The following is a 25,348-nucleotide window of genomic DNA, read 5'->3' as shown; positions in this document are numbered from 1 at the left end:
TTGCGTTGCATAATTAATTCATCCTTCAGGGAAGTGCGCTTTCCATCCAGCTTAAAATTGGCCATCGTAAAACCGCTGATAAAAAAGCCCTCCCTAGACCCCCTGATTCACAATAATTATCGGCCTATTTCACTGCTGCCTTTTTTGGGGAAGGTGATCGAGAGGGCAGTTGCCATTCAGCTTCAATCGGTCTTGGATGATACCGATTTTCTAGACCCATTTCAAACTGGCTTCTGGGCGGGCTATGGAGTTGAGACTGCCATGGTCGCCTTGGTCGATGATCTCCGTCTGGGCATGGACAGGGGTAGCGTGTCTCTGTTAGTGCTCTTAGACATCTCAGCGGCTTTTGATACCATTGACCATGGTATCCTTCTGGAACGCCTGAGGGAGTTGGGAATTGGAGGCACTGCGCTCCAGTGGTTCCGTTCCTACCTCTCGGGTAGATTCCAGATGGTGCAGCTGGGGGACGTGTGCTCCGATAAGAGGGCCCTCACATCTGGTGTCCCTCAAGGAGCCATTCTGTCCCCCATGCTATTTAACATTTACATGAAACCGCTGGGAGAGATCATCCGGAGACATGGGGCGCGGTGTTATCAGTACGCTGATGACACCCAAATATGTTTCTCTGTGTCTCCGACTGATGCAGTGACCAGGGATGGCATCTCTCCTCTAGATGCCTGTCTGGAGTCAGTAATGGGCTGGATGAGGGAAAACAGACTCAGCTTGAATCCAGAGAAAACGGAAGTGCTCGTGATAGGCTCCCCGGGCCCGGGGATGGAGATTTGTCCATCTGTCCTGAATGGGGTCACGCTTCCCCTGAAGGACTCTGTTTGCAGCTTGGGGGTGCTCCTGTACTCGTCGCTCCATCTTACATCTCAGGTGGACGCGACAGTCAGGAGTACCTGTTATCAGCTTCGGTTGATATGCCAGCTGTGACCCTACTTGGGCCGGGGGGACCTTGAAACAGTGGTACATGCTCTGGTGACCTCTCGGTTGGATTTCTATAACACGCTCTACATGGCGCAACCCTTGTACCAAACCCGGAAGCTTCAATTAGTGCAGAACATGGCAGCCAGGCTGGTCACTGGATGTTCCAGGACCAGCCATATAACACCTGTTCTGCAAGATCTACATTGGCTGCCTATTCGCTTCCGGGCGCAATACAAGGTGTTGGTTATAACCTATAAAGCCCTAAATGGCTTGGATCCAGGGTACTTGGAGGACCGCCTCTCCCCATATAATCCGCCCTGCACACTCAGGTTGGCCGGGAAGCAACTTTTGATGGTTCCATCCTCGAAACACTCTGTGACTGCACAGAGGGCGTTTTCAATCTCAGCCCCGCAGTTATGGAACTCACTTCCCGAAGAGCTCCGCTCGACCCCCTCCCTCGACCTTTTTAGGAAGAGACTCAAAACTTTTCTCTTCGGACAAGCTTTCCCCCAGTTGTTGTAACACCTCCTCTCCCCCCTCCTTTGCACTTGCACTTTGGCTAGTTTTTTTGTATGGTTTTTTAATTTGTGTTTTTAATTCTTGTTTTTAATGTTTGAATTGTTGTATATTGCTGTGTTTATATTTATCGTTTGTTGTCACCAAGATGTTGTAACCCGCCTTGATCTCAAGGAAAGGTGGGCTATAAATAAACGATTTATTATTATTTTTATTACTTAGGCCACCTTTACACATGAAAAAGTTATAATGAGCTTTTGGAAGACTGTATGTGTGGAGTAGTGAGGACAATATTGCATGATATTGTGAAATTGTACAAAACAAAAACATATAATAGTTTGGAAACTTCAGAAGAATGCAACAGGTACAGCTGAATATTGTTTTATTTCAAGTAAAAATAGGTAGAAAATAAGGAACATATCACTAATAAGCCAAGCATTCTCTTAAAGACTGCAATTAAATAAATGCTCCAGATGTTTAACATAAAGAACAGTAAAAACAGCTTAAAAACAATAGATGAACATTGAAGGAAGTTTTAGCACTTTAAAACATTTAAGAAAATGAAGCTGCAATACTGCACATAGTTCAGAAATGTTACTTATGAAGACTCCAATTCCCAGAACATCCTGTCCATATTTTTCCAAGCTCTGATCTTAGTGTTTGCAAGGGCCAATGATCAGATCAAAACCATTGATCCAAGCCTGGAAGTGAGGTCTGACCTTGGAGACTATACATCCACTTTTGCATTTCTTAACCCTCCACATGCAAGTCTTGCTGCAGCTCCCCAGCCCCAACTTCAGAGGAAAAAAACTTGAGAAGACTGGGATATAATGTGGGGAGAGCAAAGGAAGCACTAAAAGAGTAGGAAAGAAATGGCAAATACTACTCCCCCTGCTGGGAGCCCAACAGTGTTTAAGAAATGCTCTTGATTTTACCATCAAATGCCCCATGTATATTCATTTTTCCACTCTTAGAAGATAATATTATGAAGTTCTTGTATGGCTGTGCCCTTCTTGGATATACATTCAGTTAGAATAAGATCAGTTGAAATACTACAATTTATTTCCTATGAAAGCTTTTTAGATTTGAGTGGAAATTTGTGAGTACTTGTGTCAGTTATTAGTGTTACATTTATAAAAGTTTTGCAAAAGTTCATATTAAGATGCATGAAACTACATTACAGTATTATTTATGATGTAGGAAGTGTTAACATGACTTTAGTTCACTTTCATTTATAAAGGAGGTTCCACAAATATGAAGCCAGCTGAACCTTTCAGATGTGTAGATACCATACTTTTTCTATTGTGCAGTGTTCAAAACTCTTGAGAAGATGGGTCTACATCTTTGAGAGATAAAAAGGTCTGTAATTTGTGATCAAAATCAATAGGTCGATTTTGTGGGTCCTTGTATTTCTGTGTCATTTTTGTTCCCAAATACGGGATAAGTTCACAGTGATCTACAAACTGTTCCAACTTCCTCTTGTACTTCTTTCGTATATAATCAGAACTTCTGGGGTTATACGCTGGGAGAAATTAAATAACATTGATTACCTTATGCATTAATTGATACTGCCATCATCACGATATAGAATGATTTCTGGAAACAATTAAGTGCCCACACAATTCCTGCACTGAAACCATATTTGTGTGTTATTGATACTAGTGATGCAGTTGGCTCTTATTATAAACTGAGAATTTTGCTACTGTGCTTAACTCCATTATGCTCCATAGATAAATGTTTCTTATTCCTTGAAGTGCAAGCAGCAGTGGCAGCTCTCCAACAATAGGAATAAAAGTCAGGACTGTGTCTTGTTTTCTTTCCTATGGATTTCTTAATGCCTTGGGCCCTATGCTTTGTGAGGTACGGCACTTGTGGCTTCTGTCTTCTATATATATACTACAATATATATTTACATCATAATTTATGAAAAAAGAAATTTAGTCAGCTTGCATTTCGATATCAAGATTTATTTTATTAAGTCATGTAGTTCATATGTTACTGTACCTTTTAAATGATAGGCGATGAACAGCAGAGCAGTCCTTTTCACACTGATGAATGGAAATTTTGGCTTTAAACACCCTACTTCATTCATTGCTTTTATCAGAGCAGTTGCCACACCCTAGAGCCATACAAATACCATCCATTTTAGTAGATCTAGTTAATCACATTATTCCATAAATATGGGTTTCTTACACTCTTGGTGTTACATTCTACTCTTTCTTGGCTTTTGATGTTAGCCTCTCAGATATTTCCACTGTCTTCCAGGTTTGTATCATTTCTAAATCTGACAAACAGGTATCTCACTTCTTCATCCAAATCACCTGCTCACAGGGTGAGGAGGAACACCAACTGTTACCATATCTCAACTTGGAGAATACCCAAAGATATTCAGAAACATTACAAAATAGATTTTAAAAAAATACTTAATATTATATTCTTCCAAATCTGAGTTCTTATTTCATTATGAATGTCGACCAGCTATTACAGAGATGCGGCTATTTCTCAAGGGTAGTCAGTAAGCAACTTATCCTCCTCTAAAAATGTGTTGATTTTAAAAATGGATGATTGTAGATGAGATTCATCTTAAAACATACTATACTGAGGAAGAGTAGATGTATAGTAACTTGAAGCATAATCTTATCTATGTCTACTGCGCAGCACTCCTTCTGAGCTGAATGTGTATTGCTCTCAAATAAGTGTTTGTAGGAGTGCAGTTTTAAATACTTTAAAATCACTTTCTAGGGGGTTATGCACACAATGAAAATAATCCAGGTTGAATTTGGGATGAATCTCTATTGTTCACACACATCCTGAATATATCCAATTAAGGGTGGTTTTTTTTGGGGGGGGGGGTCTGGGGGTACTAAAAACTCCACTTACCCCATGGTAATTGATACTGGATTTTTTTTCAGTTTTCCTAAAAGATCTGCACTGTCCCACATCATAATAAATAATAAAATAATAAATAAAACTTTTATTTATATCCCGCTTTTCTGTTACAAGACAATCAAAGTGGCTCACAACATATTAAAATCCATATTTACAAAATTATGTCCCAAATTCCCCCCCCCCCCCCATCATTCACATCATGGTAGTGGAACAGCCACCAAGGGGAGAAAAGAGGGAAAGTGGGAGGGAAAACTCTGGTTTAGGTTTTGTCACTCATCTCCCTCCCTGCCAAAAAAGCAGGCTCTGAGGCTGAGGGCAGGAACCCAGGGAGGCCTAAGAATGATTAAGAACAGTCTTCAGTGGGCAGAAGCGTGGCTTCTCAGTCAGAACAAGTAGTGGCCCTTATTTACTGGTGGCAGCCTTTTTAAAACACGCACACACACATGTCTAGCTTTTGGGTTTCCCCTCACCCTGGTTGTGTTATCATTACTGGGAATGAGGGAGAAGCTGAGGGGACACAGATATACACACACAACCACACACAACAAACTACACTTCCCAGAATTCCATAGCATGGAGCAGATGGGGATTAAGGGATGGTGGGCTGATGCCAAGCCTGTCGAGAGGTAGGAAGAGGCTCCTCTGCCCGGCTGAGGGGTGGCAGTGCTTATGGAGGCAAGAGAAGGATGCCAGTAGAAGAGAGCAACTGGACCCAAAGAGATGCTGTTTGTCAAAAGATGCTGTTCCATGGAGTGAATAACAAACCTGGAATCTGTGAGTGAGGTGATTCACATCGTTCTGGTAAAAAAAGACGTGTGAATGGCCCCTGGAATGTCTTTGTTACAACCATTACTTTAGAAAATGTATGGCAGGCATGAGCCATATTTAAAACCCCAATGTAATAAAAATTAACTCAGAGAAAAGGATGTGATCTGAACAGTGCAAATTCTCATTAACATTAATAAACTCAGAAGCAATTTATACATGATGAATTATACTTTTTACAAAGAAGAATGGAGAAGAATATAGCACCTGCACCAAAAATATTAATATTTGGACTCTGCCTTCCCGTAAGCCAATCTTAATATGACTGTAAATAATATTAAATCACATTTTACAAAAACAACAACCTGCTCAAGATATCCAGTCAGAGGAAGAGCTGTCAGCAGTATTGGCTCCTGTAAAGGGGGAAGTTTAGTTGGAAGTGTCTGATTCCAGTATTTTTCTGGTAATCTAAGAAAACAAAATTCATGAGCTTCAAAATAAAAAGAATATTTATAGTATTTAAACAAAGCAATATTAAAGAATAACAATAATGTTAATGTTCTTAGTACCTCATAAATTTCTGAAGTTTTTCTTCACTTTCAAATATGTATAATTTCTTGCGATAAAGTACGGCATATTCAATGTCCCCACGTACTAGAGCTTCATATCTAAAAAGAGATAGTGAAACAAATATATTTTTATCATCATCACCATCACCTCTGTCTTATTTATACCTTGATTCCTTGCTTTAGACTGTGGGAGGGATCTTAAAAAAAACCCCACCTTATTCTCAGATGCTTCCAGACAAAGTTTGTAATGTTCAATTCCTCCCTCATTCATAGAATTTTATAGGGGAGCCAGATGTCATTGTCTTCCATTTGTCATCCACCCATATTTTCCACCTGATTTTTAGTCTATTTATACCACAGAAAAAGAGAAGCTAGAATTGCTACATAAAGCATTTTGACTGAAAATACTAGGAACAGTCACTGCTACTAAGATGTTGGACTCCAGCTCCCAGTATTCTTCCTCACTGGTTGTGCTGGCTAGGGCAATGGGACTTGCAATCCAATGACATTTGGGGGCTCCATGATTCCCATCCTATCCTAAGCCTTTGATAGCTTTAAAGATAATAGCTAACACCTATGGACTATAATAGCTTTAATCTATGGAAACCCATGCTATTATAAATTTGTAAGGCTTGAGTACAATTGATACTTCTAAAAAACACACACACTAGATTCATGAATCAATGACAACTTCTTAACAATATTTATGTAATTTATATTGATTGAAATGGTTCTGTTCTAGTTCAGACTAGCACCAAATTTAGGTTTTAGTCATAAGCTTACAGTGGTTTTGCTGTGGGAAATGGTGTAGAAGAAAATTTTTGTATTTTTTCATTATGTAAGTTCACAGAAATGTTTGGAAATACAAAAACCTTACCTTTGCTTCCCATCAAGATAAGTGACTGGACAGTATCCTTGCATTTCGGCTTGCATGGGAAATAAAGCCTTCACATCTGCTGCAGTCAATTTCTTTGGTAGCATGTGTGGGAGAGGAAGAGCATGAGGTGCTAATGGGGGAACATATCGTTCTGGATCATTCAGGAATTTCTGCATTGGGGAAAAAAACCACACATTTCTAAGGAGAAGCACCAGCTTATGTTTTAAATGATAACCAGAATGTTCATGAAACTATTAATTTTTTAAAGTAGCAAAGGTATCTTTTTACTTTCTTATATTGTATTATTACTACATAATATTTATTACCAAGCTGTAAATTGTGTGCTCTCATTATGGAGACATGATGAAGTTTTTGTTTAGAGGACAGGATCCAATTAGCAATTAATACACAGTGTAGGTGGAATCACAAATCTATTTTTTGCTGATAAGGAAGGCTTTGAGATGGGAGGCTACCAAAAGGAAGGCAAATATTTGGGTATTGCCTTTCTTGTTCAAAGTCATCATAATTATTTCAACTCTACTTTCGATGTTCTGAAAAGGAAAAGGTGCCAATTTTTAGAAAGGAAATCTAGAACTATCAATTGAGTTTTCTTTTGAGTGGAATCATTTTGACCAAAAAGATTATTAAAAACACAAAAATGTGACAGACAAAAAGCTACAATAATGCAATGGGCTTAATATAGATTTATGAAAAGTAAACAATGCTTTTAGCCAGGTCCTACCAATAATTTCTAGTACTGAGAAATGTTTTAAAGTATTTAATTTACTTCACATAGAATTCAGAAAATTAGTTTAATTGCTATATTGCAGACAGAGTGGTGGGAACTGAAATGTAGAGAGATAGGCTTGCCTAAAAGCCAGCTATTGAGTCATGACAGAGGTGAAATTTCAATAGACTTTCCAGCTCTCACGTTTATCTACTACATGACACCAGCTTTTTGTATTTCTGTTTATATATTCCCTTTGGCAGTGCCTGCTTGTCTTCCAAATCAATAATGTATGTGATCTGCTTGCTTTGATACTTACATCCAGTTCCTCCTGTCCAGCCATTTTATAGTAATGTCCTCGAAACTCTGCTGCAAACTGCAGCGATGGAGATTCAGAACAATCAACAAGTTCTCCCTTTTCTGCAAGGGTGACAGGACAGTATTGCCCAAACTCTCCTAGTCGAGACAGCAGTTCTTCTGGCATGATACACATATCAGCTATACTAGCTGCTTTTCCTGTTAGCAATGGATACAACACTGTCAGCTGTGTGATAGTCTGTATTTGGAAGATTATACTCATTTGACCACTTGGTGAAAATGGAAAAAGCTGTATCACATACTATCAGAATGGCAAATTGATATTTGTAAATAGATTGGGCTGCAGGAAAATCTGATATGTGATAGTGAAGAATAAGAGAATTGATTGTGGACTTTTTAAACCAAGAAAAGATTTATGAGGATAAAATATAAACTTACTACCCATTATTAATTAATTAGTATGCTTTGGAGATGTTAGCTATACTACCAGTATAGTCTTTCATTTGCTACTGAAAATTTTCATTTGCTAAGTGGACTGTTTATTCAGAGAACACTAAAGTATCATTAGATTTTATCCAAATGGCTTTTCATCAGTTTAAAAACTGAAAAATGTACTTAGAAGCTTATTCAATGTCTCTCTGCATAAAAAAAATTAGAACTGTCATCCTGAGGATATTACTTGCATTAGATTGGATATTGATGCTCATCAGCAATTCAAAAAGTGGTGTTTTTCCCTCCCTTCTGAGAGAATTGCTACTCAATAGGAAGAATGGAAAAAGTAAGAATTTGTAATATATACCAGTTGCACGTGCTAGATAAAAACCCAATATCTGTCCCTCTGATGCTATTCTAAACAAACATGCACAAAGGGATAGCATCAGAAAAATAATACATAATACATTCAAACAATGTGCAAAAGATAGGGCCAGAATAAAACACCATGTTAGCTTGGGATTCTTAAAGGGTTCCGGTATTCCTCTTGGTAAGAAATATGTGAACAGGTCATGAACTTCTTCCAAAAGATCTTTGTGTTTGTCAGAAGTTACTATTGATTTTGATTTTAAGTAAAAGAAATCTGAATACAACAGAATTAATTTTAAACAGCAATTGCATTAGCACCACCTGCCCATTTATTTAAAACAAGATTCCCTGCTCACCTTGCCGTATTCTTTCTAGATACGACTGAATTTGTTTAGTTATTGCTTGTGTTTCCTGAAGTACTTTGTCCCAGATCCACCATTTGCTGTGGTATGCATCAATCACGTACCAATTCTGGTGCTGTTCCTCATAGTATGGTCTGATTTCTTCAATTTGTGCTTTGTAACAGGAATTCTTGACAGAAAAAATATGGGAGCTATTGTGCATTGGATAAGGATATCTGAGAAGCAATTACAAGAGCATTAATACAAGCATTATCCAGATTGCTTTCTAAAAAATATTAGGCACATTTTCTATATGATCCTGCAACTAGGTTAGGTGCAGACAGACAAATAATTCAGACTGAAAACACTGGGGGAGCAAATATAGAAGCTTCTGATCCTTTTTGCTATTAGTACCAAAGGTTTTATTTCCTCTATTTTTATAATCCCACAATTTTTAAAAAAGTTGATAACAACATTTATCATGTACATACATTATCAAATCACCCATAAATGATCTAAATATGCATGTTAATTTGCATGTTAATCTATTATTGTCCTGAGGCCTTGTCATTCAACAACAGAAAAATATACAGATTAACTTGCAATCGCTTCTCCTCAACCAACATTATTTATACCCCACTCTCTTCCATGCCAGCATTCTCTGAAGATGCCAGCGACAGCTGCTGGTGAAACTTCAGGAAGAAAATCTTCTACAACACGGCCTCATAGCCCAAAAAACCCACAAAAAACTATTATTAGCTATTCTACATCTATAACAATCTTTAATATCTGTTACACTAAAAATCCAATTGAGTAGTTGGAGGTTCATCTTAACATTCAGTTCATGAAAATGCATTTAAATACATGTAAAATGTGTACCAATTAGTTTTCCTTCATTTCTCATGTAATCACATGAAAATGGTTGGTTAATTTTTCTGCAGGTGCAGTTGACCATGTTCTATTAAGATATCCATAAAATGAAACTGCTAGGGCATATTTCCAAGTTCTGGCAAACTCAGCTCTTGCAGCTCTTATAAAAATTGCCAAGATTCCAAAAAACCATTGGCAGCCACTAACATAAGAAGGGTGGTGTATATTTTAGGTGACTGGTGGTAGTCAACAGGAATAGATGACTGGAAAAACTATGTGAAATTGCAAATGAGAACTCTGATATAGTTTACTGGCATTTTTGTTGTAAAAAAATCTCCTTAAAACTTTACATTCAAAAAAGTTTTGAACATTACTAAGGGAGTTACAGTGCCTTACGTGGCTTCCAGCATATAATAATAAATATAATAAATAAAAACTTTATTTGTATACCGCCTTTCCGCAATGATCAAGGCGGTTCACAGCACTATCAGATACAATTTATACCATACGAATATATAATACATCAACTGCAAAGTACATGAAAAACATGAATACATATAGTTAAGAACAGCTTTAAATTCACATATAAGAACATTAATAACATCTGTCAGTCATAAAAAACATCTTTCAACAGGCAATAATTTCTAATGAGGGTCAAGAGAATATGCTGACTGAAAAAGATGAGTCTTTAAGGCTTTCTTGAAGGCATCTAGAGAGGAACTAAGCCTTATCTCATCCGGAAGGTTATTCCAGTATATGGGATATGCTGGAAGTGGTGCTGGAAGCAGCAGCACCGCGTGCCAAAAAAGCAATGGTGTGTGCGCTGTGTGGCACCGCAGGTACAAGCCCCCATTGTCTTTAATGGGGCTCAAGCATATGTGGGATTTCACTTACTTGAGGGGGTCCAGAATGGATCCTCCACGTAAGGGAAGGGACCACTGTATTTTGAAAGACTCATTACTTTATGCCCTTAGTTAATAGTACCTTTCAGGAGTTTGTTTATCCAGCAGTGCTCTTCTAAGAACCTCCTTCACATCAATCTGTAACTCAAAGATTTTTACAGGAATAATTTTCATTTCTTCCAAGAGACTGACTTGCTTTCTTGTTACTGGGTATCCATCAATAACAAATCTGTGGAAGGAAAGTGAAGAAAATTGGAATTTGAATTCAGATTTATTTTGGGGCAGTTTCAGTTCCAGTACCATTAACTGTTGCTAATGAAACACATAATGGGCTGAATCCTCCTGTTACTACCAACTATGGCCCCATTCCCACTGGCTTATAACGCAGATCAAGAATCGAATTATGGGTGCATCATTCCCATTTGAGTGCGCATTTGATCCTCATTGCGCCGATTTCGTTCCCATTGGAATTTGGATCTGATCCCCATGTATTCGATTTTGCCTTGGAAAACCCGAATCAGTGGTTGATAAACTGGATTAAAAAGAGTGCACATTTTAAGAGGTTTTTCCTGCGCCTCCTGAGCCCGATTCGGGGCAAATGAATGGGAACGACAAGGGTGTCTGATTCGAGAACTTGGGGATGGGAGGAGCAGTGCTCAAGGGGCTGGCCTGGGGGTGTCACCCGCTTGTTCTCTTTCCTGCATTACCGGCACCATTTTCTCCTATTTGCATAGCCTTTTCCCGGTGGAGTGAGAAGCAGGGTAAGGCGATCGCATGTGTAGACAAATTTATTTTTTAAAAAATTAAGCTTTCAATCGCTTAGGCGCTCTGTCGGGTGTCCAAACAGCAAATTGCTACATTGACCTCCAAATACGGTAAACACATTACGCCCCCCCCTGCAACCTCCCCCTTGCTCCACATACATAGATTGACGTGTGGGGAGACCCACTGAACACCATTTTTAACTATTATTTTTCCTTTTTTTTACATGCCTGCTCGATTGCCCCCCAAACAGCCCAGGGAGCAATGGGGGAGGCAAAGGGACTTGGGGGGATGGAGGCTCCCTTTTCCCTTTCCCAGAGGGAGTCTGGGAAGACACAGGAGAGCTGGGGAGGCAAAGGAACTTGGGGGGAAAGAGGGTCCTTTTTCCCTTTCCCAGAGGGGAAAAGCACCTAAGCAATTGATTGGCTGTGACATCAAGTGCTTAGGCATTTGATTGATAGTTTAAGGTTCCGGAAGGGCAATGTGAACAGGGAGCAAAAAAGTCCGCTTCAAATTACAACCGAGAAAATTTCAATGGGAACGAGAACATGGGTCAAAAAACGCCGAGTCCGTTTGCCCCCTTTCATAATGGGAACGAGGGACCAAATTCCAATACGACTCGGAAAAAAAATCCAAGTCAGAATCGCAGCAATATAAGCTGTTTCTTTTGCCCAGTGGGAATGGGGCCTATGTAAACCTGTTGAACCAATGGGATTTACTTGTATGTTGATTTCTTGTTCAACAGTTGAGTCAGTGAGTTTACTTTAGCAACTAAGCAATATGATTTAAACCAATATATGCCAACGTTCTGAAGTAAGGCAAACAGAGCCTAACAGGATATTCACTTTTCATTATCCCCAATGGAACTATACAGATATACAGTGGTACCCCGGGATACGAATTCACCGCGTTACGAAATTTCCGGGGTACGAAAAAGTTACATTGGAAAAAACTGTTCCGGGTTACGAAAGATTTTTCGGGTTACGAAATTAATTTCGGCGCGAAATTCAAATCGGAAGCCGCGGCTAGCGGCTTTCCAGCGCCTTTTCAGGTTGCGAAATGTATCGGGTTACGAACGGCGCCGCGGAACGAATTAAATTCGTAACCCGAGGTAGCACTGTATAAAGTTTATACTCTTCAAAGTGTATAATATAAAATGTATTATCTTCAAAATCATCTGGGTATAATATTATGGAGAGCATGAAAGAAACTAGAAACTAGAAAAGGATATGATCATATATACACAATTCCTTACATTTGAGTAGCATTAAAATTGATTAGTAGTAATGCAAGTAGGTATTTTTCAGTTAGCGGGCATCTGTTCATAGCATTACATGTAACTGTGGCTCTGCATGAGCAAAAAGCTCCAGTAGCATGTAACACATATAATCCACATTTCACCTGCCTCCCCAGATCCTACATGCACCATAACCCCATTGAAATAATGTTCCTGAGTGCTAAGGGATCTCTGGAACAGTAAAATACATGATATGGGGATTTGGCACAAAGGGCTACAGTTACTAGAGGAAGTTGGTGAAAACTGGAGGCTCACTATAAATTAGCTTATGTGTCTTATGTTTGTGCAAGGTGAATACCGCTGGATAAAATCCTCTGTCCTAAATGATGATAAATTCGTTATAAGAATCAGCAACTCAAATTAGCTGTCAAGATTCCAGGTGGCAAGTTGATGAGATTTTATCAGTTGATAACTATGAAGAAAATACCTTGGATACAAGTGTGTTTGAGAAAATTATTCCAATATAAAGTACTGTACCAGCATCTATATTTGTTCAGATGGTCCTGTCTTCTTATTTCTTTCTTTTGAACCTTAATTAAATGTTAGCATTTTTATAGATAATCAAGCCAATTTACAAGAAGCAACCAATTTTCATTCTTTTTCTTAACCAGAAATACTTCTTTGATGTTTACGATATCCTCACTAACAAAGCAGGTCTTATACATATTTTCTGAGATGCACATATTTGCTTAGATGCAAGTTCCACTATGAGATTTACTCTCTGATAAATTATACACAGAAGGCCAGCTAATTTTTTTACTGGCAATTTCATGCAGTGATTTAAAAGATATTTTCATTATATTATATGTGTATAGAGTTTGTGAAACTTCATGCTAGCAAAAACGTTTGTAGCCTGTAGAAGTTATTTTAAATAAGCAGGAGACTGAGAGATGACAAACCACCATTAAAATGAAATTTCCTTACCCTGTGGTGTTACACACAGTATCCATCAATACGGTATCTAGAGCTCTTATGGCAAGTTCATCAGGCGCAGTCAATCCTTTATGAAGGTGCCACTTCAGTACAAGGGCTAGCTCAGTCTCTGGCTGATTGTTTAATATCCAGCGGAGGGCATCACCCATGGAAAGACGCATTAATCCATAGGTACTTGCAAATTTTTTGGCAACTGCAAAACATGTTTATAATCAATGAGAAGTATACATTTGCATTGGTGCAACATACTGGTCCTAATTTCTATAAGGAACAAGATTGGGAGTGGGGGAGATCATTTAAACTGCTGCAGATATTGCTGGAATACAAAACTTAAAAGCAAAACTAGCCTATTGGAAGAGATCCTCCGGCACCAGCACTACCTGAGGTTAAAAACTGAGTAATTCCACATGGTTTCCTTAATTTCTCCCCTTAACCTAATGGCAAAAATTATGTAGAGAACATAATTTTTTGTTTTCCCCATAGCCAATATTGTCTCTCTGATGTTCAGCATAAGGAGGGTTGAGCAGGTTCAGTGGCCATAAAAGGATGAATGGAAGTTGTGGGGTACATCAGAATGGCTCCAATCCTTTGACCACTCTTTTTGCATCAAGCTCACTTTTTCTAAAAATTATGACTCCTGACCTAAATTCAACACTTCCATTCTTATTTATTTATTTATTTATTATCCTACATTTCTCTTAGTATGGTACTCTCCTCCTCCCTATATTATTTTTCTCCTTACAAGTTCTTGAAGCCACCTGAAAATATGCTCCAGATGGTTGCCCAGACTTCCAAAGTGCTTCTTAATTACATTGTTGCTATCAAGTCTCATCAGTGTATTAGATATTATGTAAGCCTGTAAGAAGAGTCTACCATTCACTTAAGAAACAAATTAATTTTAAAAACCCAAGCAAAACTGAGAAACAGAGATCTACTCATGAACAGGGCACCTGCAACTCTAAAAAGGCCACAGAGCAGGTGGGAAAGTTCAGGTACAGTTGGAGCTATTTGGAACTTGTAATAAAGTTGATCCCCTGGTGCAAGACACAAAGTGATTCCCAATGGGAAGCCACCTGTGTTATACTGGTGACTTGTCATAATGAAAACACCTCTGCCTGTGTGAACTCTTCTTCCTTGTGGCACTGTGACTGTCTAACATTCTGTTCCGTAGCAGGTAGAACAGAGATACTGGTATGTTTAAAATGCAATAGTGTGAAAATGCAATAATGTGCCTCTAAGGCCATTAATAACTTAAAATGTGCAGATTCAAGTGGGTCAAATTAGAATTTTACCTGTTGTTTTTCCAGATTTTGGAGGTCCCACAATTGCAATCTTCACTGGCACTGTGGGTTTTGGTTTAGGCTGACGGAGATATTTGATGGGATTTTTCATAAATACTTCTCTATTTTCTTTGCTTGTAAAAAAATAAACACAGTTGCGATGGAGAGCAGGAAAGCTTGGAGTATCCTGGTTTTGGAAAGGTTTGATAGCATCTCCTTCAAATAGCTGAAATAAAGGAAGAGTTAGTGGGGTCCAGAAAGGTAGTCTGTTCATCAGTAAAGGAAGTACAAGTGAGCAGTCCAGTGACCAGTCCATGAATCATCTGTACATTCACACATTTGGTTCTATGCTGGCACAGAGCCAACTTTTAAAATCTTCTAGGTAACTGAATTGTTGGTGGTAGCTGCGTCTCTTCTTCCTTACATGCATAAGACACTTTGTGCTACGTTCAATACCAGCTGACACTCTGGCAGCAAGACTGGTAACCAACAATGTGTAACCAAGGGCAAATGGATGGATTCTGTGAATGCACAGAATACCATTCAAAGAACAACAGTCACAGCTAGACAACCTATTTTTCTTCAAAATGGTCTCTGTGCATCACACATGTGGTCGATGACTGAAAAACTCACTGCAACAAAGGCAGGTAGGAGACATTTTATGGCAGGGTGGATAATAACACTACTGTACTAAGCAAAGAATCTGCTAGCCCTGGCTTCTAGTGATAATGTTTTAGAAATATAGAGGGCTTTCTGTTGCTGCTATACCTGACTTTCTTCATAAATGCCAAAGAAGTGGTCATGGCTGTAGTGGAGTGGTTGCAATAGAGCCTGACAGAAGAGAAGTTTCACCAACTGATAGGAAAGTATAATAGTTTTAACCACCCATTTTGCCAAACACTGCAAAGGGAACTGCAAGGAATATTTATTTATTTATGGTATTTATACCCCACCCTTGATTTCTCTTTTACCTTGATTGGGTCCCACTGACCAAAATTGCTTGGGTGTTTATAAGAAAGAACTATCATCTTGCGTGCAAGGGAATAACTTAATGGATAGCATTTCTCAAAAATGCTTTCACGATTTTCCACTAGGTCCTTCAGTTTTTTATACAACTGGTAGCAGACAATGTGAATTTTCCGCTTACAACTAATAGTTATTTGTGGTATCAACAATTTGTCAAGTTCCTCCTGAGAACAAAGGAAAACAAAAAGACAGAAATCAGTAACATGTCCAGGTACTACTATAAATCAGAGGGCTGGCTGCTTATTTGGTGTGAAAGAGATATCTACAACGGATTAAGTATCCCCACTGCACAGGAAAGGTAATGATCACACAAACCAAGATCTATGCCTTGGTGCTGATTACCTTCTCTCTGTATCTCCACAACAAACTGGTGAAAGCATAATACAATTCTTGCAGATAAAACAATTTACTCTTTATCACACAGAAGATTTATCAACCCATTTGCATTTCTCTGTCATATGCCAGCCTTAATTGTGGCAAGCAGCAAAAGATAAAGCTGTTTTATAGAAGTCTTAGTAAAATCTCTAGAAGTAAGTGTGGTGCATATCTGACTCAAGTCTTTATATGGCCTGATGTTATAACTCATTTTCAGTACAATGTTTTTCATTGTAGTTATAACTACATTGAAACATCTCTATAAAATCATATCCTTATGCGTGGCAGTTGAATTATTATGCTTTTTAAAGAAATAGTTTTGGCAACAGCTCCGAGACTGAAGTTAAAATTTAAGTGTAATGTCAAAAGGAAGATAAATAAACCCCATATTTATTTTCAGACTTTGCAGAAAGCTAAATATGAGTAAATGAAGACAACTGATTCTGACAGCTAGAAGAGGCATGCAAACAAACAAACAAACCAAAAATACTGAACTGGTTTTCTGGACAGCATCATCCACATTTCATAACTCAGTCCAAGACTGTGGTCCTTGTACCATCTCAACACAGTGTGTATATAGGAAATATATTCTAGAATCTGCTCTGACCTAAGAGAATAGCTTCAATACTCAGAAAATTATACTTTCAATACATTTTCCAAGAAACAGAATGGGTCCACTATCCTATTGAACCATTTAAGTTCTTCAGAGAAACAGACTCACCCACTTCAGTTCAGCATTCTGATTCAAGTCTTTGGTGTCCATATGTAAACAGTACTTTTTAAAACCTCAGAAATCATAATAGCAGTGCCTTTGCCCTACTATTTTTCAGTCTCAGGAATTTTAGCAAGAGTGCCTCACATAGCGCTATCCTTTCTAGCGTTTAAAATAATTCCTGGTAAGTTATAGCAAGTCCCCCTCTTGGAATGTTGACTTGAAGCTGATCATTGAAACTTAGGGGTGAAATAAACGGGTGGAATGGGTGGCTGCCCCTTCTGAAGATGGATTGGGATTGCGGCAACCACACATTGTGGCCCCAATCCACCTTGAAGCCACCTGAAAAAGGAGTGGCAAAGAGACGCTCCCTTTTCGGGCAGCAAAAAGCTGGTTTTGCCACCCACGTCATGACTGGAAGCCAGCTTCATGACACTCCTGTGTGAGTGGCTGGGTGGCTTCCAGGCAGCTTGGGAATGTGTGGCATGTAAACACTGTACTCCCAAGCTGCCCAGAAGGTGACTTAACTTGGCGGTCTGTTTAAGACCTTAGTGATAACAAAAACACTGTCAAAAATGCATGTCACAATGCTCTCCATGCATTACGGCTGAGCTTTCTTTTGCTTATGAAGTTATACCTTTTGGATTTTGACTTGAAACTGGCCAATGCAAGTTAGACAATGACCAACCCCCCCCCCCCCGAACAAACAAACAATAAAAATGGACATTATGACACACAAACATTTTCTTTTATTAATGCAGATAGTTTAACTAAGATATTTTCTTAACAATGAACAGGTAATCATACCTTCCTTTGAAAGCAAGGGAAGTAAACATGCTTAGGACCAATGTATTAACATTTATGCGGCTTTCAGCATATGGTGAAAGCTGTGTGGGGAGGAAGGGGTAGCACGTCCCATAGGGAGTAATTAGGTGTGTGCACGCTGCCATGCCACCGCGTGCACAAGCACCATTCATTTAAATGGGGCTCGAGCATTTGCAGAATTTGCTTTATGCGGAGGAGTCCAGAACGGATCCCCTGCGTAAAGCAAGGGCGCACTGTATTTTTATTTGGGGATATTCTAGAACCCTTTGTTCAAAAATATGACCAGAAAGCCTATGACAAATATCCTTTTATTATACCCTGTTGTGTTGAACTATCATGCTTATGGTTTTTACTGGGCAACCAGATATGGAATGAGACTGGCTACTTTAATTAGTTATACTCTGGAAGCCTGTTTTTCTTTCATTGCTAAAATGGATATAATACTGAAAATTTTAAAAGAATCCTATTCCAGAAATCTCATTTTTAGAAATATTAATTAATTAATTAATTTGGAAAATTAATATTTTAAAGCATGTAATAAGGCAGAATATAATAATTAAACAATTACCTGTACAGTTTGCAAATTAGAAATATCTGTTTCATATTTTTCCACAATTTCAGTTTTCATGCGATCAATGGCATCACTCTCTTCTTCCTCCTCCTCATCTTCACCCTCATCCTCATCTTTTGGAAATTCTTCTTCCAGAACAGCTTCAATATCTTCTTCCTCATCTTCATCTTCCTCATCTAGGACCTCACCTTCATCTCTACTTATATTATGCTACAAAATAAAATATTTAATGAATGCATCATTTCTGAAAAGATTTCTGTAAAAGAGAATTGACAGCAATGTCCCTGCAATTCACCTTAATTCATTATTTCCACATTGTTGATATTCAGAAATGCTGCAGTGTGAAATGCACACAACATTCACACCTAAGCCAAATTTAATTCTCATTGGGTGGGATCCAGATTTAGGCAAGTGCACACCATTCTTTATCTTTAACTACCCTGGCATGGTCTCCAACTGGATTATTTCTGCAGTGTGTTTTGGACCATAGTTTGGTAAGTTAATTTTTTTGGATGTCACATTCCAGAAACCACACCCAACATATGAATTCTAGGAGCTTTAGTCCAAAAAAGTAAATTTTCCAAAATCTGTTTTGAAGCATACCTATGTGAAGATGCCACCACAACTGAATGCCACCACAACTGAATCTGTTGAGGGATTTTCCACTGTGGGAGAGGAGAGGGACCACAATGGTGTAGTTATGTCAGAGGATTTCCTAGTCTGCTTAATCTTAGTTTAAAGTAAAGCATTTAGGCTTTTTTGTTGAAACCAAAAAGCTAGGTTTTATCTACAATAAAAACAGTCTTTCCCCATCAGTTCTGTTAGGCACAATTATATTTTTATAAGCATTTCAAATGTCACACTGAGAGCAATTTTTTTTTATCATACAAAATGATCATAAAAGAGCAAAGCACCCAGTTCTGTAACCAACCCTATGCATGATTTTACAGCGTTGTTTTTAATGTAATACTAATGTATCATCATTAATACATTATTTTTTTATCATTACTGTTTTAATGCTGTTGTTGTTGTTTTGTTTCTTTTATGCTGGTCTTTGACCGTAATAATAAAGTATTCATTCAAAGTATTCATACAAAATGACCCTATACTTTTCAGTGTAATGTGGTTATAATACATTATATTTATTAAATTTAATTGTAACAGTTGCGTCTTTCCTACCTCTCCCCTCCTTTTTGCTTCTGCAACAAGCTGTGCTCTTCTTTTGGCAATTAGCTCAGCCTGTTAATAAAAGATGTGAGAGTAAGTCAAAGCTGACTTGACAGCAGATAGCAACAACAAAATGCTACAAAAATACTAGAGAAGGTTTTAACTGTTAGATCAAATTTGGTGACACCTGTAAAAGCTCACCCAGAATTTCTGATCTAAAGATCCCACACTTCTAAACAATTGCACTGAGCAAAAAAATAACAAGACAAGCAGCCCCTGCGTGGTTGTGCTTGGCTTAAGCAGTTGCCCCCAGTAAGAGTTGATTAGATTCATGTGGGAAAAGGTGAATAACAGGGTAAGGGTAAGTTATGAGAGAGTTAAGATGCAAACGGAAGACAAGAACTGGGGGAAACATCTGAAGATAAATGGGCCTGAAACAGATGGGCCAAAAGGGCTGCACTGGGCCAGCCCCAGTCATGCCTGGACTGTAGTGACCACATGCGCCACTGCAGCCCTAAATCTGGCTACTGACAGAAGCAGCTTTTCACCACTTCTTTCTGTGCTGGCTTTTCTGGGTTGGCAAGGGCGCTGCATGGTTTCCAGCTGCTTTCAGGGCATATGTCATATAAATGCCACACCCCTGAAACAGTCTGAAGTCTGCACTTTTTGTCTATCTGTTCTGGGTGTACATTTTGTAAGGAACCAGTGTTTGCACCTATCTATAAACACCCAAATAGAAACCGGAAATTCATCCAGTGCCAGGGTCTCTAATTTGGTTTAAGGTTGCAATCCAACAAGCATTTACCTGGAAGTTAAGTATTGCTGAACTCAGTAGGATGTATTTTTGAGCAGATATGTAGAGAACTAGACTGGAATTTATGTTCACATATGAGCAATTTGAATTTCCATAGCTATATTGAAAGTTTTTAAAACCAGGTGAAATGACTGTGATATTTCGTTTGGAGAGCTAGGCTCCAGAAGCCAAAGCAGTTATTCTTCTCAGAGCTTGGGACAACTACTTCTCTGTACTACAACCTTCAGAATCTCCCAGTTAGCATGGCCAATGGCAGTGCTGGTTGACAGATTCTTGAAGCTGTAGTCTACAAAAGTAACCTTCCCAAACACGGATAATAACTATGTGCTACAGGCTTTACCTTTCCATCTTTCAGAATGGTCCTAAAATTGTCTGAACCAACACACTATTTTCTTTAAAATTAACTATGACTTAGCAGCTGGTCTTGCTTGAGAATCTCTTCCATACTGGTGCTTATACATGATCCAGTTTCTAGGTTAAAAAAAAACTTAAATAAATAAATGAATAGTAACAGTAGTAGTGGTACAACTGGTAGCAGTATTAGTAATTACTCTGATTCTTTCTTTCATTTCTCTTATTTGCTGCTTCTTTTCCATTTTCCTAGCTTGTTTTTCACGCCATTTTTGCACCCGCATGGGAAGAAGTCGGTCAGTAACATCATCTTCATCAGCTTCAAGAAAGACTGCAACATCAGGACAAAGCATACGCTCTGCTAAGTACTGAGCTTCATCTCCAGTTCGGGGAAAACCATCCAATACAAATCCCGTAGATCTAAATTAAAACAATATTTGAAAAAAAAATGTAACTCTCAATATTCCATGGACCCTTCCTTTGAGAAAATGTCAACAATATCACCCCTCCCCCAATAAGAAAAGGGAAGGCACAGATGGATGGAAAAAGTAATTAGCTGCACCATTGACATAAGCGACACACAGCGATGTCTGTATGTTGCGCGTTCCTTAAGTCATCATGGCGGCGCCCGTGTGGATGGGACACCGCCATGATGCTGCCGCTCATACAGACGGGTTCCAGAGCGCGTGGTTGCTGCATGCTCCGGAACTCTTGTATTGGTGGCGGCATGCCGCTTCAGGCCTGTCTGTCCCAGGCCCGAGAATACTAAATACATCTCCAGAAGGCTTTAGTGACATTAATAAAATTCCATATTTCAGTGGCTTCAAGTCAATGAAGGGCCAAGATCTAAAACAAGGCTACACAACCCACAGCCTGCTTATGGTCATTGTTGCCTATCCTGGTCTCTCCTTTCAGGCAGGTTTTCTGTTTCCATATCTGAAGCATCTGCTGCTAATGGCAATCTGAAAACAGTAACATGACTCAGGGAAGGGGTTCTAGCTTCCCTCAAGCACCTATTTTTGCATGCATCAACCTGCAGCTCTTAAGTCCGAAAGGGTTACACAGCCCTAATCTAATGAGTTACTTTGGGTATGTTCAATCAATTCCAACATATTTAATTTTGAAAACATAAATTATATCACAACCTTTAAAACTAAAATTAATTTCAAAAAGATTATTGTTGTTTTGATAGGGGGTTTATCAAGGAAAGCCGAATGCACTTGAAACAATGTTGTTTTTTGATTATGTCCATAGTGGATTAACCAAACCTATAAATAACATACTGCACAGGTGGGCAGAAGGTAGATCACAAGATGATCTGCAGCAGATCAGCATGAGTTCTGACTTTGAATTGCAGAGCAATAAGAAGAAAGTTGTCCCTGTCCTGTATTGTTTGCAGCAGATGCAGTCTTTAACCAGGCCTGGTTTGTTAGAATGTCCTGGACAAAGAATACTCGTCCCTCCACATTTGTGGCTTTGGCTTTTGCGGATTTGATTATTCATGGATTTTATTAATATATTCTCTCTAGGAATATCAAGGTCCTCCAACGTAACTCTATGGTCAATTTTAACCAAAAGTCGCACTGAAGGATCTAGAGATTCCTAGAGAGAAGACTCTACTAGGCATTTGTAGCTCTTCCAGTGCAATTCTATTATGGTCAATGTCTGGCAGATGTTGACCACTGAAGGACCTAGAGATTCCTACAGATGTGTTAACTCAGGTACAAACACAGTGTTTCTGTTATATTCAGTTTTTCTACATTCACAAGATCCCTGTGCCCCTAACTCCAGTGAATGTGGAGGGACAAGTGTACTGATAGTCCATGCCAGGTTTTCTACTGTGTCTCTGGGAAGGCTAGAACAAATGGCCAATGGCATTGATAGGAAAGGAAGTAGAGAACAATAAAGCATGTTTTAAGTATCCGAGGAACCAACATTATTACTCCAAAGAATTCCAGGTGTCTAAAATCAACACATCCTTCTTCAGATTTATTTAGGTGGTTAGAATCTCTGATTTGTAGTACTCAATGTTTATATATATATATATATACATACATACATACATACATACATATATATATATATATGAATATCATGAGAACATATGGCTCATGATTTGCAGCAGTTAACTGGCTCTAGCACTTGAGCCACTTTTTAAAAAATCTTCCAGTTCCACCCATCTCCTAGCAACTGTAGCCTATGAGTTAATGATTTGCAGTGGGGAAACTGGAAGACCTCAGATACCAGAAATCTGCCCACAACTTATATGGTACATAGCATATGAACAGAAGGCAGACTTCCAGCTTAAAGGATTTCCTTTGTTTTTGCACTGAACACCTGCAATCCAACCAACAAATCCTGGCGTAAAAGACACAAACTTCACAATGTAGTATTACTAAACCAACAATATATTATGTACAGTATATCAAAATGGAACTGAGTCTAAATCCTTCTACATCAGGCACACTCCAGGTTATTTTGAGTGATTTTATTTTGATAGTGTAATTTAGAGCATAAAGGAGTAAATTTGTTGCTTTCATTAATAAATTGTTAAGAAGTGGTAATACTTGTCAATCTATTGCAAGTCATCGAGAGATCTAGCAGCAGATTCAGATCTTGTTTTTGCCCACCTGTGTTACACACTGCATGCAATGAAAACTATGTTAAAATACTTTATAAAATAAGGACGCAGAGGCTGAGATGGAAAAGTTGCTCCATATGATATAATGGATTTGGGACCCTGGTGGTGCAGTCCTAGATACATCTATGCAGTTAAATCCCACTGGGACTGACTTGCATAAGTGTTTATAGGTTCGCAGGAACAAGAAGAAAAAGGAGGAGGTCACAATAGTTACCGAAATGGTTCCTTCATCCACCAATCAAGAACAATAGTGTCAAGAACCTCCATGGGTATGGGCTCATTATCTGTTATATTTGCCTTGATTGCTTCTTCCTCATCTGTTAACTGTGTTTCTTTCTGTTAAAATGATCCCAAATACAAGTAAAAATCAGCTCCCATCTTTGCCTGGCAAATAACAACAGAGTATCAAACTCAAGGATTATGCACAATTCATTTTCTTTACTCAGTGCCTTTTTCTAAAAGTAAAATGCTTGAATTTCTTCTCATTCTGCTTCTGTTAAATCAATATAATTACATATATTGTTTTTCAGTTTCACAATATATAATTTTATGGATGACACCTAGACATGCAAAAATCCTATCTATATGAAGAGTAGTTTAAGAACTTGATTTCAAAGAAGAAAAGCTGAAATCTTGTAAAGAAAAGTAATTACTGTACTGTTTTTCATTTTGCTCTCATTAAGAACAAAATTGCATGATAATAGGAAATACAGCAATTTGAAAACAGCAAATAATTTATTCAGTCTATTTGATTGTTGTTCTGTACTGGTTTCAAAGGTGAGTGTGTAATTATAATTTGAAAATTGGTGCCAAGCTGTTGGGATTTCAAAACCCCGGAGTACAGGCAATTGAAGAGAGTTTTGTGTAAATCATTTGTGAGAGATCTGAGTTCAAGGGTTTCCACACATAATTGGTGGCAGCTGGTGAGATAGTTGCCGCCTGTGACACCTATGCTATTTAACATCTATGTGAAACTGCTGGAAGAGATTATCCAGGGTTTTAGAGTAAGGTGTCACCAGTACACTTATGATAGCCAGCTCTATTGCTCCTAATTCCAAGAAAGCTGTTTCTGTGCTAAACTGGTGCTTGGCAGCTGTAATGAACCAGATGAGGGCAAATAAATTGAAGTTTAATCCCAACCAGGCAGAGGGACTCCTGGTCAGTTAAAAGACAGATCTGGGAATAAGGATTCATCCAGTGTTAGAAGGAATTACACTTTTTCTGAAAACACAGGCTTGCAGTTCGGGGGTACTCCTGGATTCAGCTCTGAGCATCAAAGCCCAGATATCAACAGTGACCAAGAGTGCTTTTGCAGAGTTAAAGCTAGTGGGCCAAGTGCACCCATTCCTGGAGAAGATGGATCTGGCCACAGTGGTACATGCCTATGTGATGCTACCTTTGAAAAGTGCTCAGAAACTTCAATTGGCCCAAAGATCTGCAACCAAGTTATTAACTGGAGCTGGCTACAGGAGCACACAATTTCCTTGTCGCAACAACTCCATTGGCTGCTGGTCCATTTCCAGATACAATTCAAAGTGCTGATTTTGACCTACATGGCTTCGGTCCAGGTTATTTGAAGGAAACATCTCCCTTTATGAGCCCATTAGAGTGCTAGCATCATCCAGAGAGGCCTTTCTTTCTGTCCCATCACCCTCTCAGGCTCATTTGGTGGGAACAAGGGAGAGGGCCTTCTTTTGGCTCCTCCCAGGCTCTGGAACTCCCTCCCTAGTAAGGCCAGGATGGCCCCATCCCTGCCCTCCTTTCAGAAGCAGATTTAAAAAAATGTGCTAACAGACTTTCAAACTGAAGAGGGTTGGCTTCTAAATGTTGTATAATTCAAATATTAAGGTTTGTATGTAGGTATTTTTTTAAAGATACATTTAAATTTTTTAGTGCATAATATTTTTAACTTTTCATTTTTAAATTGTTTTTTAAACTTTATATTTTAATGCTTTCTGTATTGTTTTTAATTTATACTGTTTTAAATTTGTGGTTAGTAGCCTTCAGTCCCAACACCAGGATAAAGTGGTACATGCGCTGGTAACCTCACGCCTTGATTTCTGCAATGCACTCTACATGGGGCTACCCT

The 25,348-nt window shown here is 38.6% G+C and overlaps 1 protein-coding gene across 5 annotated transcripts in view; it reads right to left on the bottom strand.

The window, feature by feature from the left end:
• Positions 1–1,821: 1,821 nt before the first annotated feature.
• AK9 (adenylate kinase 9) overlaps positions 1,822–25,348 on the bottom strand; it is a 91,845-nt gene continuing 68,318 nt past the window's right edge. For 4 of the 5 annotated variants that reach the window (XM_089530589.1, XM_089530587.1, XM_089530588.1 and 1 more), the window contains exons 27-41: positions 23,474–23,595; positions 20,819–21,038; positions 19,466–19,525; positions 18,284–18,496; positions 15,749–15,967; positions 14,790–15,003; positions 13,489–13,690; positions 10,588–10,734; positions 8,749–8,969; positions 7,593–7,789; positions 6,547–6,716; positions 5,670–5,768; positions 5,466–5,568; positions 3,451–3,565; positions 1,822–2,968 (exon numbers count right to left, since the gene is read on the bottom strand). In XM_089530589.1, the coding sequence (XP_089386715.1) occupies positions 2,760–2,968; positions 3,451–3,565; positions 5,466–5,568; positions 5,670–5,768; positions 6,547–6,716; positions 7,593–7,789; positions 8,749–8,969; positions 10,588–10,734; positions 13,489–13,690; positions 14,790–15,003; positions 15,749–15,967; positions 18,284–18,496; positions 19,466–19,525; positions 20,819–21,038; positions 23,474–23,595 (2,511 nt within the window). In that variant the 3' untranslated portion in view covers positions 1,822–2,759. Of the gene's footprint in view, positions 2,969–3,450; positions 3,566–5,465; positions 5,569–5,669; positions 5,769–6,546; positions 6,717–7,592; positions 7,790–8,748; positions 8,970–10,587; positions 10,735–13,488; positions 13,691–14,789; positions 15,004–15,748; positions 15,968–18,283; positions 18,497–19,465; positions 19,526–20,818; positions 21,039–23,473; positions 23,596–25,348 lie in introns of those variants that run through there. The other variant, XM_089530591.1, reaches the window with a different exon arrangement.

The sequence above is a fragment of the Sceloporus occidentalis genome, unplaced genomic scaffold, assembly GCF_023333645.1.
Source record: "Sceloporus occidentalis isolate IW3139 unplaced genomic scaffold, rSceOcc1.0.p SCAF_6, whole genome shotgun sequence".
Taxonomy (NCBI): domain Eukaryota; kingdom Metazoa; phylum Chordata; class Lepidosauria; order Squamata; family Phrynosomatidae; genus Sceloporus; species Sceloporus occidentalis.
The sequence above is the reverse complement of the archived record's forward strand: the minus strand, read 5'-3'. Positions and strand labels throughout refer to the sequence as shown.